The 12389-nt window shown below is 49.4% G+C and overlaps 1 protein-coding gene across 19 annotated transcripts in view; it reads right to left on the bottom strand.

Moving 5' to 3' along the window:
• The window catches only part of CUX1 (cut like homeobox 1), a 349136-nt gene that overhangs the window by 103373 nt on the left and 233374 nt on the right, over positions 1 to 12389 (bottom strand). For all 19 annotated transcript variants that reach the window (XM_086374363.1, XM_086374364.1, XM_086374351.1 and 16 more), the window contains exon 9: positions 220 to 268. In XM_086374363.1, coding sequence (XP_086230489.1) covers positions 220 to 268 — 49 coding nt within the window. The remainder of the gene's footprint in view (positions 1 to 219; positions 269 to 12389) is intronic.

Genomic DNA, 12389 nt, shown 5'->3' with positions numbered 1-12389 from the left:
AAGAGATGGATGAAGGAAAAGAAAAAGCATCACCACGGGATGCCTGGGATGCAGGGACTGTATCAGAGACTTTCGCAAGGAAATCACACCTGGGACTGCTTATGTATAGCTCGTGGCATCAGAAAAAGCATCAACCTGACTTAGAGAGAAGCCTCTTCCGTGAGGACAGAAAGGGCTATGCTCTTGTGATTTCATGTCTGAAGCCATCAAACATCCTACCTGGTTTGCTCTTTCAAGGTCCGTCATGATCATTTCAATTTCGTCGGCCCTGGGGAGGTGAGAGGGAGAGAGCAGGTTAGTCGATGGGCGAGGCAGGCTCAGGGGCCACTACTGTTCCCAACTTGGCAGCATGGCCCATGGGCACGCAGGCCAGGCCAGTGTCGGGGCGGGAGGCCTGCAGACCCGCGAGGGGACACGGATGCCTGCTGGGAGGAGGTGGGCTTACGTCGAGGGAAAGAGCCGGTGTGCTCTTGAGGGGCACCCAGTCTCCTTGGGGAGACAGTGCCTCCTGCCAAGAGAGCCCTGAACAGAGCTCTGAACAGAGAGCTCTGGAAAAACAGAGGAGTCAGAGCTGGATTCTCCTTGGGGGAGGGAATCAGGAAGGTTTCAGAGGAGGTGATGTGTGAACTGGGTTTTGAAGGATGAGTAGAAGTTTGCCAGGACTGAGAGAACCATGGACAGGTAGGGGAGGTGGAGAGAGGCTGGGGATGCAGGATGGGAGGCTCTGCTGTCTGCACCATGAACCAGCTGAGTCACTGTCACACCCCACCTCCAAGCCTGCTTACACGCAGGGAGTTACCAGGTGCTTTTTTTTTTTTTCTCCTGTTCTGAAAGTCCTTTCCTGAGTAATTTGAAGGCATATATATGCTTCCAACATACAACATCATGAGAGAGAGAGGAACCATGCTCAGAGTTCTACTGAGAAGGACAATTCCAAAAGTCTGTGGCAGGTTTGAACAGAACTCCCAGGGTAGTCGCTGCCCCAGACCGGTCCCAACGGTGGCCCCAGCGAGGAGGTCAAGGTCAAGACTGCTACCTGTGAGAGGTTCAGTACCCCTGTGAAAGAGGTGATGGGACATTACAGCACAGACCTCCTCCGGCTGCGGCTGCTTCATTCTACGCCCTGTGCGGACCTGAGCTGGCTCTGCCACCTGCAGGACTCAGGCCCACCCCTCCCCGCTGGACGGCTTGCCTGCTGGACTCCCTTGGCTGTCCTGCATCGAGGCTCTTGGCCCCCATCCACAGACCTCCGCTCTAATCTGTCTCACCACATATGGACCCCTATGTAGCCTGGACCTATACTGCCTGTCCCGTCACCCTCCACCTCTGGGAACCTCGTCTCCTACTTCCACCCCTCCCCCAACCCTGCCAGTGGCTCCATCTCAGGAGGCAGCACAGTCTCCCCACCAGAGTCTGTCTCCTCCACCCTCATCCCTGCTGGCACAGGACTTGGTGTTAAGCTTTTGGTCAGGGTCCTGAATGCAGCTGGTCCCTCCAGTGATGGGCTGGTCGGTCAGTCTACCCACTGGGGCAGGTCGGGGCGCCCAGACAGGCTGACTCCAGGGTTCTTCTGTTCCCCAAACCTGCTTCTCTAGTCCTAACCACCCACCCTCATTCTCTGGTCCTAACCACCTACCCTTAATACAGAGAGTGGGATGAGCTACTCAGGCCCTGGCCGGTCTGTTTTCGCTATTTGCTGCATCGTGTGTTCCCTCCTGAGGCCCTGAGGCTTTCCCAACCTTTAGGTGTGCCCTGCGATTCCAGGCAATCTCATCAACTCTCGTCAGCCTGAACAAGGTAACAGACGCCTGGTGATCAGGTTCACAGATCGTGGTATCTGTTTGAAACAGTATCCTGCTTACAGACTCATCAGAGAAAAGTCTGAAACACCTCATCAAATGGCCTGGTTAAATGAAGCTATTTTTAGGACAACTTGGTGAAGGAGGCAGTGTCTCTAAGACAAACACTCAAACTGGGGCCCTGCAGGGAAATGCTGGGGGCTGGGGGTAGGCTTGGGGTGGCTTCAATTGTGAAACATCTCTTTGCACCATTTCAAAAGGAAACCTTCAGGGTATCAGAGAGAAACTGCCGTGACTCCGGAGGGTAAAACCATCATGGAAAGTGTTAAGATCTGCTAGTGACAGAAAAGGGGACTTGATGGTCAGAACCGAAAACTGTCTAGACAACCTGCTGATGGAGCACAAACTTCATTGTGTATACGAGACAATAAAAAGTTAACAACCTTCTCCTAAGGCAAATCACTACTTTTAAATGCAGCTTTGAACTTAAATCAGTTATTCACCAAGTCCAGATCCACGCGGCCACCCACCCAGCCCGCCAGCTGCTGGTATCATTTGGACACTCACTCACTTGGTCCATGAATGTTTCAAGACACCTACAAGATCCCTGGCCACAGGACAGGTGCAGGCAGATGTGGGTCCTGTAAAGTCTGCCGGGGCTGTGTTTACAAGAGGCAGACAGAAACGCTTGGCTACTGAGCACCTGAAATAAGACCTCCAGGGGCCCTGTCTCCCTTCTCTCTGGAGCACGTTGGGGAGCTGGTGGCTGCAGGACCCAGCAGGTGGATGGGGAACGGCCGGGGCTGGGAGAGCAGAGATCCTGAGCACCGGCCTCAGGGAGGGTTTCCTGAATTTCTCCTGTTGTATCTTCCACGAGTCCCTTCCTCTTTAATTCTGGCTAAGTTATCTCCGTTATTTAGATAGTCTTCTGCTCAGTGTGGCTCTCCCATTATCTGGCTACTGTCAGCACACCTACTTCCGCCCGTCACGTTGTCCAAACTTTCCCTCCATTTGCTGTGTCCTGATCCTCTCCTGCCCCTCTGGACAGCTCTTCAGCTTGATCCCCTGTACTTGTGCTCAGCCTGGGATCCATCTCTTCTCTGCTTCCTTGGTTTAGTTTTTCTGTCTCTCATACCTGTCATTCCCACTCCCTTCATTATTAAATTATTCCTTGGTTTTGCTTTATGTTTCCTCGAGTGTATTTTTTGCACTTATTTCATATGACGGGCCCATCTGACTGCCTTCCAGAGATGGGTGTCCTCCTCTGGGGCCTTGTTTTTCCTGGGGTTACCAGCTACTCTGCCTGGCAGTGTACACAGGGAGGTGGGGAGCATAGAGAGGCAGACCTGCTGTGTATTTCTCAGGATGAATCAAAAAAAGACACACAGCACTGTTCAATGCATTTTGCTGAGTGAAGGAAGGAAAGGCAGGGAATGACCCTAGGTCTCCAGAGTAAGCTGATAGCGCCTTTCCACCAGGAAAACTCTTTGGCCAGAGCTGCACCTTGCTTTCTTTCCTTCTTTTTCTTTCTTTCATTCCTTCCTTCCTTGCTCCATGCTGTGCGGCTTGCAGGATCTTAGTTCTCTGACTAGGGATCGAACCTATGCCTCCTACAGTGGAAGCTTGAAGTCCTAACCACTGGACCTCCAGGAAATTCCCAGGGCTTTGCCTTTAATTCTCAGCATCAGGAGGAGGTGATCCCCCTGGTAAAATGGCCCAACTTCTGTTCTGGAGATTAAGGGTGAAGTGTGACTGTCTGGGGACCGACACTCACTTATTTTTAATCCACCCTTCACTCCTTGACTGGCCACTGCCATTGGCCATGGGGTCAGGACAAGGTCAGACACAGGCCTGGGCTAGAAAAGAGAGGTATTCTTAGAGATCTGGCTTCACATAGAGGCTGGGTCGGCAAAGCTGGGACCTGGAGGGTCTGGGAAGTGATGTCCAGATCCAGCCAGATTTAGGGGCCGGGGTGGGCCTGAGTGCCTCCTAGGTGAATGGTTTTGTTTGGTCATTACAATACCTAATACCCAGAAAACAATGTATCAGCTCTGAAAGATTTCAAGTCACTGATTAAAAAAAAAAATTAGCCACATTTAAACAGGAAGGTGTCTTTTTGGCATTCTGTAGCAATCCCTGGAAATGAATTTCAAGTTTTTCCATCTTCTCGTCAGTTTAACTTTGGTTACTAGGCAACTGCTAAACTGACCAAAATAGTGAATGTGATAACAAGTATGGCCCTTACCTTTCATTATGACAGCAAGTCTCGTATTTCCAGAGCTTTCAGATGATAATGCCAACACTGAGCCCTGCTGTTCCAGGGCCAGGGAATTCAACACCGGCTCCCCTGAAGACAGCAGGGCCCAGGGGTCTAGATGGGACCAGAGTCACAGGAGACAGTGGTACGAACCAGAGATGCAGTGGGCGAGGAAAAGTTCAGATGATTACTATAGGAGTCTGTAGGCTCAGTGATGCACCTTCCCAAGCGGGCATGCTTTTTAAAAGGTGAGATGAAAAACACAACCCACTGGGTACCAAAATGTGATCAGGGCTCCTGGAGACATGAAGTGCAGCCCTTGGCGCTGGCAGACTTGTCAGTGCTGGTCGAATCTTATAACTTGTCTGCCGCAGAGTCCATACAACCCACTCCTTGCCAAGCTGCTGCTGCCCCCGTCCCTCCCCAACAACATGAATCCTACCAGACAAACTGCCCTCAATAAGTAACATGAAAGTGTCCAGGGGTTAAAAAAGCAACTAGAAATGTTATCTGAAAAGTATAGTTATGAATTAGATGGCATGTGCTCTCATAGCAGGCAGTCAACAATATTCCGAGGGGGTTTTTCTTTCTTTTTGTTTCGCAGGCTCAAATACCACGTCAGTGGGTTGGAACTGGAGCCTGACGTTAGCCTAAAATCATTTATTTTCCAAAGTCCATAATAACTGCACGTTATTGTTTGCTCAGCAAAACTATTTATTATAAAGATTACGTTCTCTCACCTTTTTACGAGCTGACAAAACAGCTTTCACTGAACCATTAACCAGAGCAGCATTGTGCTTGCTCTGGCTTCAGACTGCGGATCATTTCAGCCTGGCCTGGAATATGCAGTTTCATTCAATCGGTTCCCCACAGATCATTCCAGGGTAGTCTCTGGGCTGGCACATGATTTTTTATGAGGAACTTGAAAGGACACAGTCAAGGCTGACGGTAGGGAAATCGTATGCATGATGGAAACCCTGTGTTTCCTTTCACACTAGTCTCCCGAGTGCTGAGGGATGGCACAAGGGCAAGGGTGGAGCATATTTCAATCCCAAACAAGCCTGCAACTTCAGGAGCTATTTAAGCAAAGTAAATCTACAAGGCAGTTGAAAAAGCATCCGGGGTGAACTTCAAAGGTCAGTGTATTTTCTTGGACCCAGGTCAAGAGTCTCAATTCTAGATTGTAAAGTTCTTAGGCATCAAAAGAAGAAATATCTGGGACTTCCCTGGCAGTCTAGGGGGTAGGATCCTTTGCTTTCACTGCAGAGGGCACGGTTCGATCCCTGGTGGGGGAACTAAGATCTTGCAAGCTGTGTGACGCAGTCAAAAAAACAAAACAATAAAAGAAAAACAAAAGAGGAAGAAATATCTAAAGATCCATTCTCCCTGTTTTAAAAACAAGTATGCTGGTTAAGTAAGTTCCAGTATGCTTGGTAAAGTGAATGCTTGCCCCACCCACTGGATGCTATGTCTGCCACCTGGCCCATCAGGAAGGCGGGTCAGTCTCCAGATCTGGCTCCCAGCACAAAGGGGCAGAGGAGCCCAGAAGCAGGGTTGCTGGACCGCGTGCAATAAGAACTGGTGGGAAAACAAGGAGGAGGAGGAGCCAGAGGGCCAGGGATGAGGAGATGTCTTGGCTATAGGGCTAGAATCGCCTTAATGGGGGTTGAGGGTCCTCAGAAAAAGGGCCTCTTCCGCCTGCACATGGGCACGCAGGTGGGACTTGGTCTCAGGAGAGGAAAGGCTGGTCTGAGTCCAGTGTGACAGGCAGGGCAAGGCTGCACAGGAAGAAGGCGGCACCAGCCTGAGGCCCAGGGGTGTGAGTGGAGTTGGGGCAGCTTGCCCTCAGTGATGCTTACAGAGCACCTACTATGTGCCACATCCGATGGGGAAACAAACATCCCAGGTTGGCAGTGCACAGGGCACTGACATTCACCTTACTGGGACCACAAGGACAGATGCCGTACATCCCAGGAGTTCAAAGACGGGAGACCCTGTTACTGCCTGCTCAGGTGGGCGCAGGGGAGTGAAGACACCAGGGAATTTGGGTCCAGGGACAGCCCAGAAGGAGGGACAGCGAGCTTTGCAAACAGGAGGAGAGAGGCTCTTGGAGGAGAGGACCTCTGGTCTGCAACCTGAAGGAGGCAGAGAACAGCAGGCAGAGGGAGGCACAACCAGACTGAACCAGACCACATGGGGTAGGAGTCTGTTAAGCGTGTGTTTCCATGGCAACCACCCCAACCACGTCACGAGGCCAGCCTCTTCCTGCCCCTTCTACGCCTCCTATTTCTTTCCCTCATGACAGCAGAGCCCAGACACATAGCTAGGGTGACAGTGGGGACCCTTGCCTAATGTCAGATGGTGGCTGACATCACAGGTGAGGCCTCCAATGGTGTACCATCAAACGCTTTGCTCATTTTGGGCTTTAAATACATGTGTTTGTATTTTGTTAATGCGATAGCCAACTGTTCATATTTTATTAAGGCTTTTTAATAAAAGAAGGACACTGATTTTATTAAGTACCTTTTAAGCATTTATGAAGCTAATTAGAAGGTTCTTCTCCTCTGACTCGCTGAAATGGTAAATTATACTGACAGTCACTTGCCCCCCCATTTGGTTGTGGATATTATGCACTTAACACACTCCTGAGTTCTATTTGCTAATATTTTATTGAGTATTTTTCCCCATAAATATTTATAAGTGAGACTGGCCTCTCATTTCTTTTGTCTCCTCTTTGTCAGGTAAAGTCATACAAAGTACTTTGAAAGCATTTCCTTCTTTTTGTAGACAGAGTGAGCCATCACAGATTTGACGATATTATTTTCAAAAAACCTGAGCCCACATTCCACCCATTGGTCTCAACATGTTGCCTGGCAGGAGAGCCCCTGGCGGCCTCTCGCTCCCAGGGCAGAGTTCACAGGCAGTCTGCCTTAGGCAGCGCAACAGGCTCAGCGGGCTGCTCCCCAGCTCCCTCCCTCCCAGTGTCCTCTGGGCCAGGACCCCTGCGGGAGCCCACCTCTCATCAACATCTCGGCTCCTTTTCCAGTTTCATTTCCCGCTTGTCCAGCTGTCCAGACAAAGAGGCCCAAGTGCACAACTGCTCCCTCAGCGCCGCTGAGGTGGGGTTGAGGCTTTAGTCTGCGAGTGACATGCATTCTGTGCACATTTCCTTTTGTGGCTCAATCGACAAATGCTCTTGTGGGTTCTCTAGCCTTATTCTGTTCCTGAGAGCCACCACGCTTGTCCGCATGGCTGTCCCTGCTACTGAGCTCCACATGCTGCTGCTGTCGCCATCTAGGCCTTGGCTCAAGGGCCCACTGTCTTCTGAGGGTCTCCTGGCAGCCCTGCTCCTCGTCATCTGCTCATTTATTTTTATTGCACTTATTTCTGCCTCTGAGTACCTCGTTCAGATACTGATGGCTTGTTTATTCACGGCCATGATCCCAGAGAACACAGCAGGCGCTCCCTAAATCCTGGCTGATGAACGACGCGGACCTACGACGCCTTCACTTCCTCGAGTCCACCCTGCATGTGACAGGCAACAACTCACTGGCTGGGATTCTAAACAGCAGAAAGTGCAGGGCTGTTTAGCCAAGTTGTAAATATGACTTTCAAGGAAAGAGTCTGTAAGTTGTTTTGGCAGAAGGAAAATACTTAGTTTTTCTGACCACTTTTTGTAGCCCTTGAAAGAGGAGGCAAACACTCTCCCTGGAAGAAAAAGTACCTAAAGACCCAGGTTCAGGGGAGCGTGAGTTGCCAGCGGGCAGGGCTGTTGGCTCATTTCCCTGTTGCTCCCCGTCCCTCCCGGGGCACACAGAGCTGGGTACAAACAGGACTCGTCACGGATTGGCTGGGGAGGTGGGAGGAGAAAGCGTCCTTTGTGGAGGGGTTTTCTTGACAACCCCCAGCTGTATGATGGGTCCTGTCTCTCATTTTCCACCCGGGTTAAGCCGCCTCTGCTTTGGGGTGAAACTACCTGGCATCCATTCAAGCCCCCAAGCCCCCAGTCAAACGTGTCACCCCAGAGTGGACCCTCCCTCTTTGATCAAGTCGAGGTTTGGGCAGAAAAACAGTTGTAGAGCTTGACCGCTACGTCAGACCCTCGGGAAATAGTGGTTTTTACTCTTGTTGCAAATAAAACTGTATCAAGAGACAGTTAAATGGCCAAAAGTTCACCTCTGCTTGTTCAGAAATTAACCACAATTTGTTCCTTCTGATGACTGTTATGTTTAAATGTCAGTGATACAAGTAATGATTAAAATCAATTTTGGTGAAGCCTCATCAATACCAAATGGGAAGGAAATTTCCCTTCTGGCCCTACGATTCAACTGACTTGCTTACACAAAATAATTTAAATAAATCCTCCTTTAGTTTAATCTGAGCCACTCCCTGAAGTACAGTCCGATGTGATCAGAAACCGCCTGGGACCATCACCCAGGTTCAGTCCTCGCAGGGTAGGGCACCGGGGACAGCCATGGCTGGAGAATTAGCTCACGAGACTGCTGCTCCTGAGGTCATGGGAGCGTCTTGGGATAAGCATCTGGATTAACTTCAGATGCCTCTTGCCATTTCTCTCACGTTCTCTAAAACTGTGGCTCTAAAAGCTATGAGGAGCAGTCTGGTGTGAAAATCCTTTTCTTCCCTTAAATCAAGTGCAGGGGTCACAAGTAGGATGGAGTGACGACACCTTGGGCTGGAGTCACCAGAATGTGGCTGGCATGGCAGGTAGACAGGCCAGACTCCCTCCCACTGCCTCCTGGTCCTTTGACCTTGGGCAGATCTGGGAGCGTGACAGTCATCTGCCTGGGAGGAATAGTGTGGCCTTTGCCAAAGTAATTGGCACAAGGACGAAATAAGAATATTGATGGAGGGTAAAAAGAAAACTTCGTAAACCCACGCACACACTCATTATTATTGTTGTTCGTGAAAATCAGAATCTTTCTTTTCTGGTCACAGCTAATTTTCAACACCCAAGACAACAGATTATAATCACAACTGCCTAGGAAGTAGGTTTTGCCCCTGAACTCCAGTCTAAATCTGATCAGACCTCTGGGTTCAACTACAAACTTGCAGGGATGAGAGGACAGAGGAACAAGCTAAACTACATCTGGGGAAACGAGCGAGAGACTGTGGGAAACTCTTCAGGGCAAGTAAGCTGGTTTCTCTTTCAAACAGGTTGAAAGGAAAAGAAAAAGAGATGGCTCAATAAAAACGAATGAGACTTAAAAGATATAACAACCAATTGCAATGTGTGGGTCTGAATTTGGATCCTGAGTCAAAACAACTTAAAAAATTTCATGTATGATGTTTAGGGGTAATTAGAAATTGAAGTATTGATGATATAAAGAAGTTAACTTCTGATGTGATAATAGTGTGCATGCTCAGTTGCTCAGTTGTGTGTTGACTGTGGCCTCACGGACTGCAGCCTGCCAGGCTCTTCTGTCCATGGAATTCCCCAGACAAGAATACTGGAGTGGGTTGCCATTTCCTCCTCCAGGAGATCTTCCTGACCCAAGGATTGAACCTGCATCTCTTGCATCTCCTGCACTGGCAGAAGGATTCTTTACAACTGCACCACCTATGATAATGGTATAGTGGCTATATTAAAGAATAAGAGTCCTGAATGTGAGGCTCTAAGGATTCTGGAAGGAGCTTCAAGATAAAATGGCAGTAAGGACAGGTGGGCCAGGAAAGCACGGCTGGAATTGTCCAGTAGGCACTAGGGGTTCTGTCCTCTATCGTATGTCAGAAACTGAACATAATAACAAGCAAACAAACAAACAAAATTATAAGGTGATTAAAAAAGCATAGACCATCACAGTAGTTTAGTGTCTCTCCATTATAACTTTTCAACTACAAAGTCGGTACGTAGGCTGTTGACCACTATTGGCACAGAAATGAGGTGACCAGAAGACCCGTGCAGAGATAAGCAGGATGCTACAGAGTGGCCCCTGGGAAAGAATACAGATGAGGAGTACTTTGCTAATTTTAGTCACATCAGTTAACCTCTTAGTATGTCAGTTAACTCATCAAAGGGAAGGAAAAAGGACGTGTATGAAAGGCACACTTTTGCAAGGAGAACATGATTGAAAAATCATCCATGAGTATCTCTCTTTGATACAGACTAAGTGGATTCTGGAGGGGACACAGGAATCCCAACCTTCCTCCCTCCAGGAAAGAGGCTCCCAGCAGCCGCCTCCACGCGGGATCTGGAGGGAGCCAATGCCACCACCCTGAGCGCTGGGTCCCCCGGGAACTGGCTGGTTGGGGGAGTCTTGGGCAGAGGACATGGCCAGTAGGACTGTGGACCCAGGGTGCTGCTGCTTTCCTCCAGATATTTAAGAAATAGGTCTTTTTGGTGGTGGAGCATGGCCTGCCCCACGTGAGCTTTCGCACTTTCAGAGCCTCCTTTCAGATTTCGTTTTCTTTTCCCTGTTGGCTTGACCTGTAAGCACTCTGCCTTGGGCTGACAGGTGCCCCTGATCCTGTGCATCGTACCATCTCCCGAGGGCACAGGGGACTTGCCACCGCTGCAGGTGGACAGGAGGATGCTGCCTGGATTTCACAGGTGGGGAAACTGAGGGCGGGGGGTGAGTGGTGACCAAGAAGCTCAAGGTCACAGAAAGCAGCAGTCTAGGGTAAGAACCTTGGGTTTATGCGGGAATGTGAGGGATTCTAATTACCCCCTTTCTCTCCTAAGTACTATGTGGTAGGAATTGTTAAGAGAAGGTTTGGTGGCAGAGAAGTTAAAACTCAGAATAAGGAAACCTCTCCAGGTGCATTCTAGTTATTACGCTCTGCTTCCTTCCCCTCCAAGTCCAAGGCTGAGACGACTTCCTGGGACTTCTTGGGCCCACCTCAAGGCCCTGGGCTGTCCTCCGGATCACTTCTACACCCCGGTGCCTTCTGACCACACCTCCTGGCCCTTCAGAGCTGCTTGCAGAGCCTCCCCTTCACTGGTCTCCCCCCATCAATCCAGCACTTGGCTCACCTGTGGCTTCGGAGGCCCTGGTAGCATCTGTCCATGGCCCCCACCCCCTTAACTGCCCTGCACTTAAGGCAGCTGGTGGTTTGTCTCCTTCACCCCACAGGGTCGGGAAGTGAAACTGGAGAATCAGGCAGCCGACGGCAGTGGCCCGTCCCAAAGAAAGACAGCATCCTTCCTCTTCCTCTCGCTGGCACCGAGAGTCTGCAATTCGGCAGCGTAAGTGCCTTTTTTTAGGGCAACTTGAAAATGAATAATTCAGTGGTTCCTCTTCTACTTGTGAAGTGTTAGACAAACAATTCAGACGGGGCCAGACTTGCTGGCCCCACGAAGACCGTCCCTTCCCTTTGGTCTGACATCATCGGGTTTGGCCATGAATCTTTAAGAACACCCTCCATCCTGTCTAATCACTAAAATACCACAAAGGAAGTTCACGATACTTAGACATAAGGGAAAAAAATAGCAAGGTTAATTGCAACATAAAGTTTTTCCTCGTTGCCAAGCAAACAGTACATCAGGGCGTCACAGTAACACTGAACTCAGAAAGTCCTATGCGGGGAATGTCTTAGTCATGTCAGGTTATTGAGTTGTTGAGCTTTAATTCAAATCCAAGTCTTAAAGAGGCATCTTTCCCATGGAACTCTAAGCTCGAATTCCCAGGTTTTAATCTAAGAGCTTCACTGATTCTGTATCTGGTATTAAAGGCACCTGGAATACTTTTTGGAGGTCAGTGTGATGAAAATTTGAAGTTAAACAAACAAATGACCTTCCTGGTTTTATTAGAGAATTCACATTTTGGAAGGGATTGTTATTGGACAAGCCAAACCCTCTTCCGTACATTCATGGTTGGTTGGAAAACTTCAGTGGATAGAACCCCGAGGGCCCTCTGTTGGGAAGACACAGTCAGCAAATAACTGCCTTACAGCTCAGCTATGTGCAGTGACCACTGATGTATAATGTCTCTGGGATTCTGGGCAGGAAACTGGATCCAGTCAGCTTTCCAAATGACAGAGTAGGGCACTCCCTGGGTTTAACCATAAGCAAGGACACTGGATACCTGGAAAGTATACTTCTGAGTTTAGTAAAAGTTAAACAATGTGATGATAAGAATGTATCTATGTTTGTGCCTTAGGATCTACCTAGCTTGCAAGCCTCAAGTTCCTGTGCAAAAATATTTACCATGTGCCAGAGAATAAAGGATTCTTATCACTGTAGTTGATAATCCTGCTGAGCAGCAGGTGCTTTGTGAAGGCAGGAGGAGATCCTCAGAAGTTAAAGTGTTAGTCGCTCAGTTGTGTCCGACTCTTTCCAACCCAGTGGGCTGTAGCCCGCCAGGCTCCTCTGTCCA

The sequence above is a fragment of the Bos grunniens genome, chromosome 25 (genome assembly GCF_055505025.1).
Source record: "Bos grunniens cultivar Pamir isolate PY7600 chromosome 25, Bosgru_T2T1.0, whole genome shotgun sequence".
Taxonomy (NCBI): domain Eukaryota; kingdom Metazoa; phylum Chordata; class Mammalia; order Artiodactyla; family Bovidae; genus Bos; species Bos grunniens.
The sequence above is the reverse complement of the archived record's forward strand: the minus strand, read 5'-3'. Positions and strand labels throughout refer to the sequence as shown.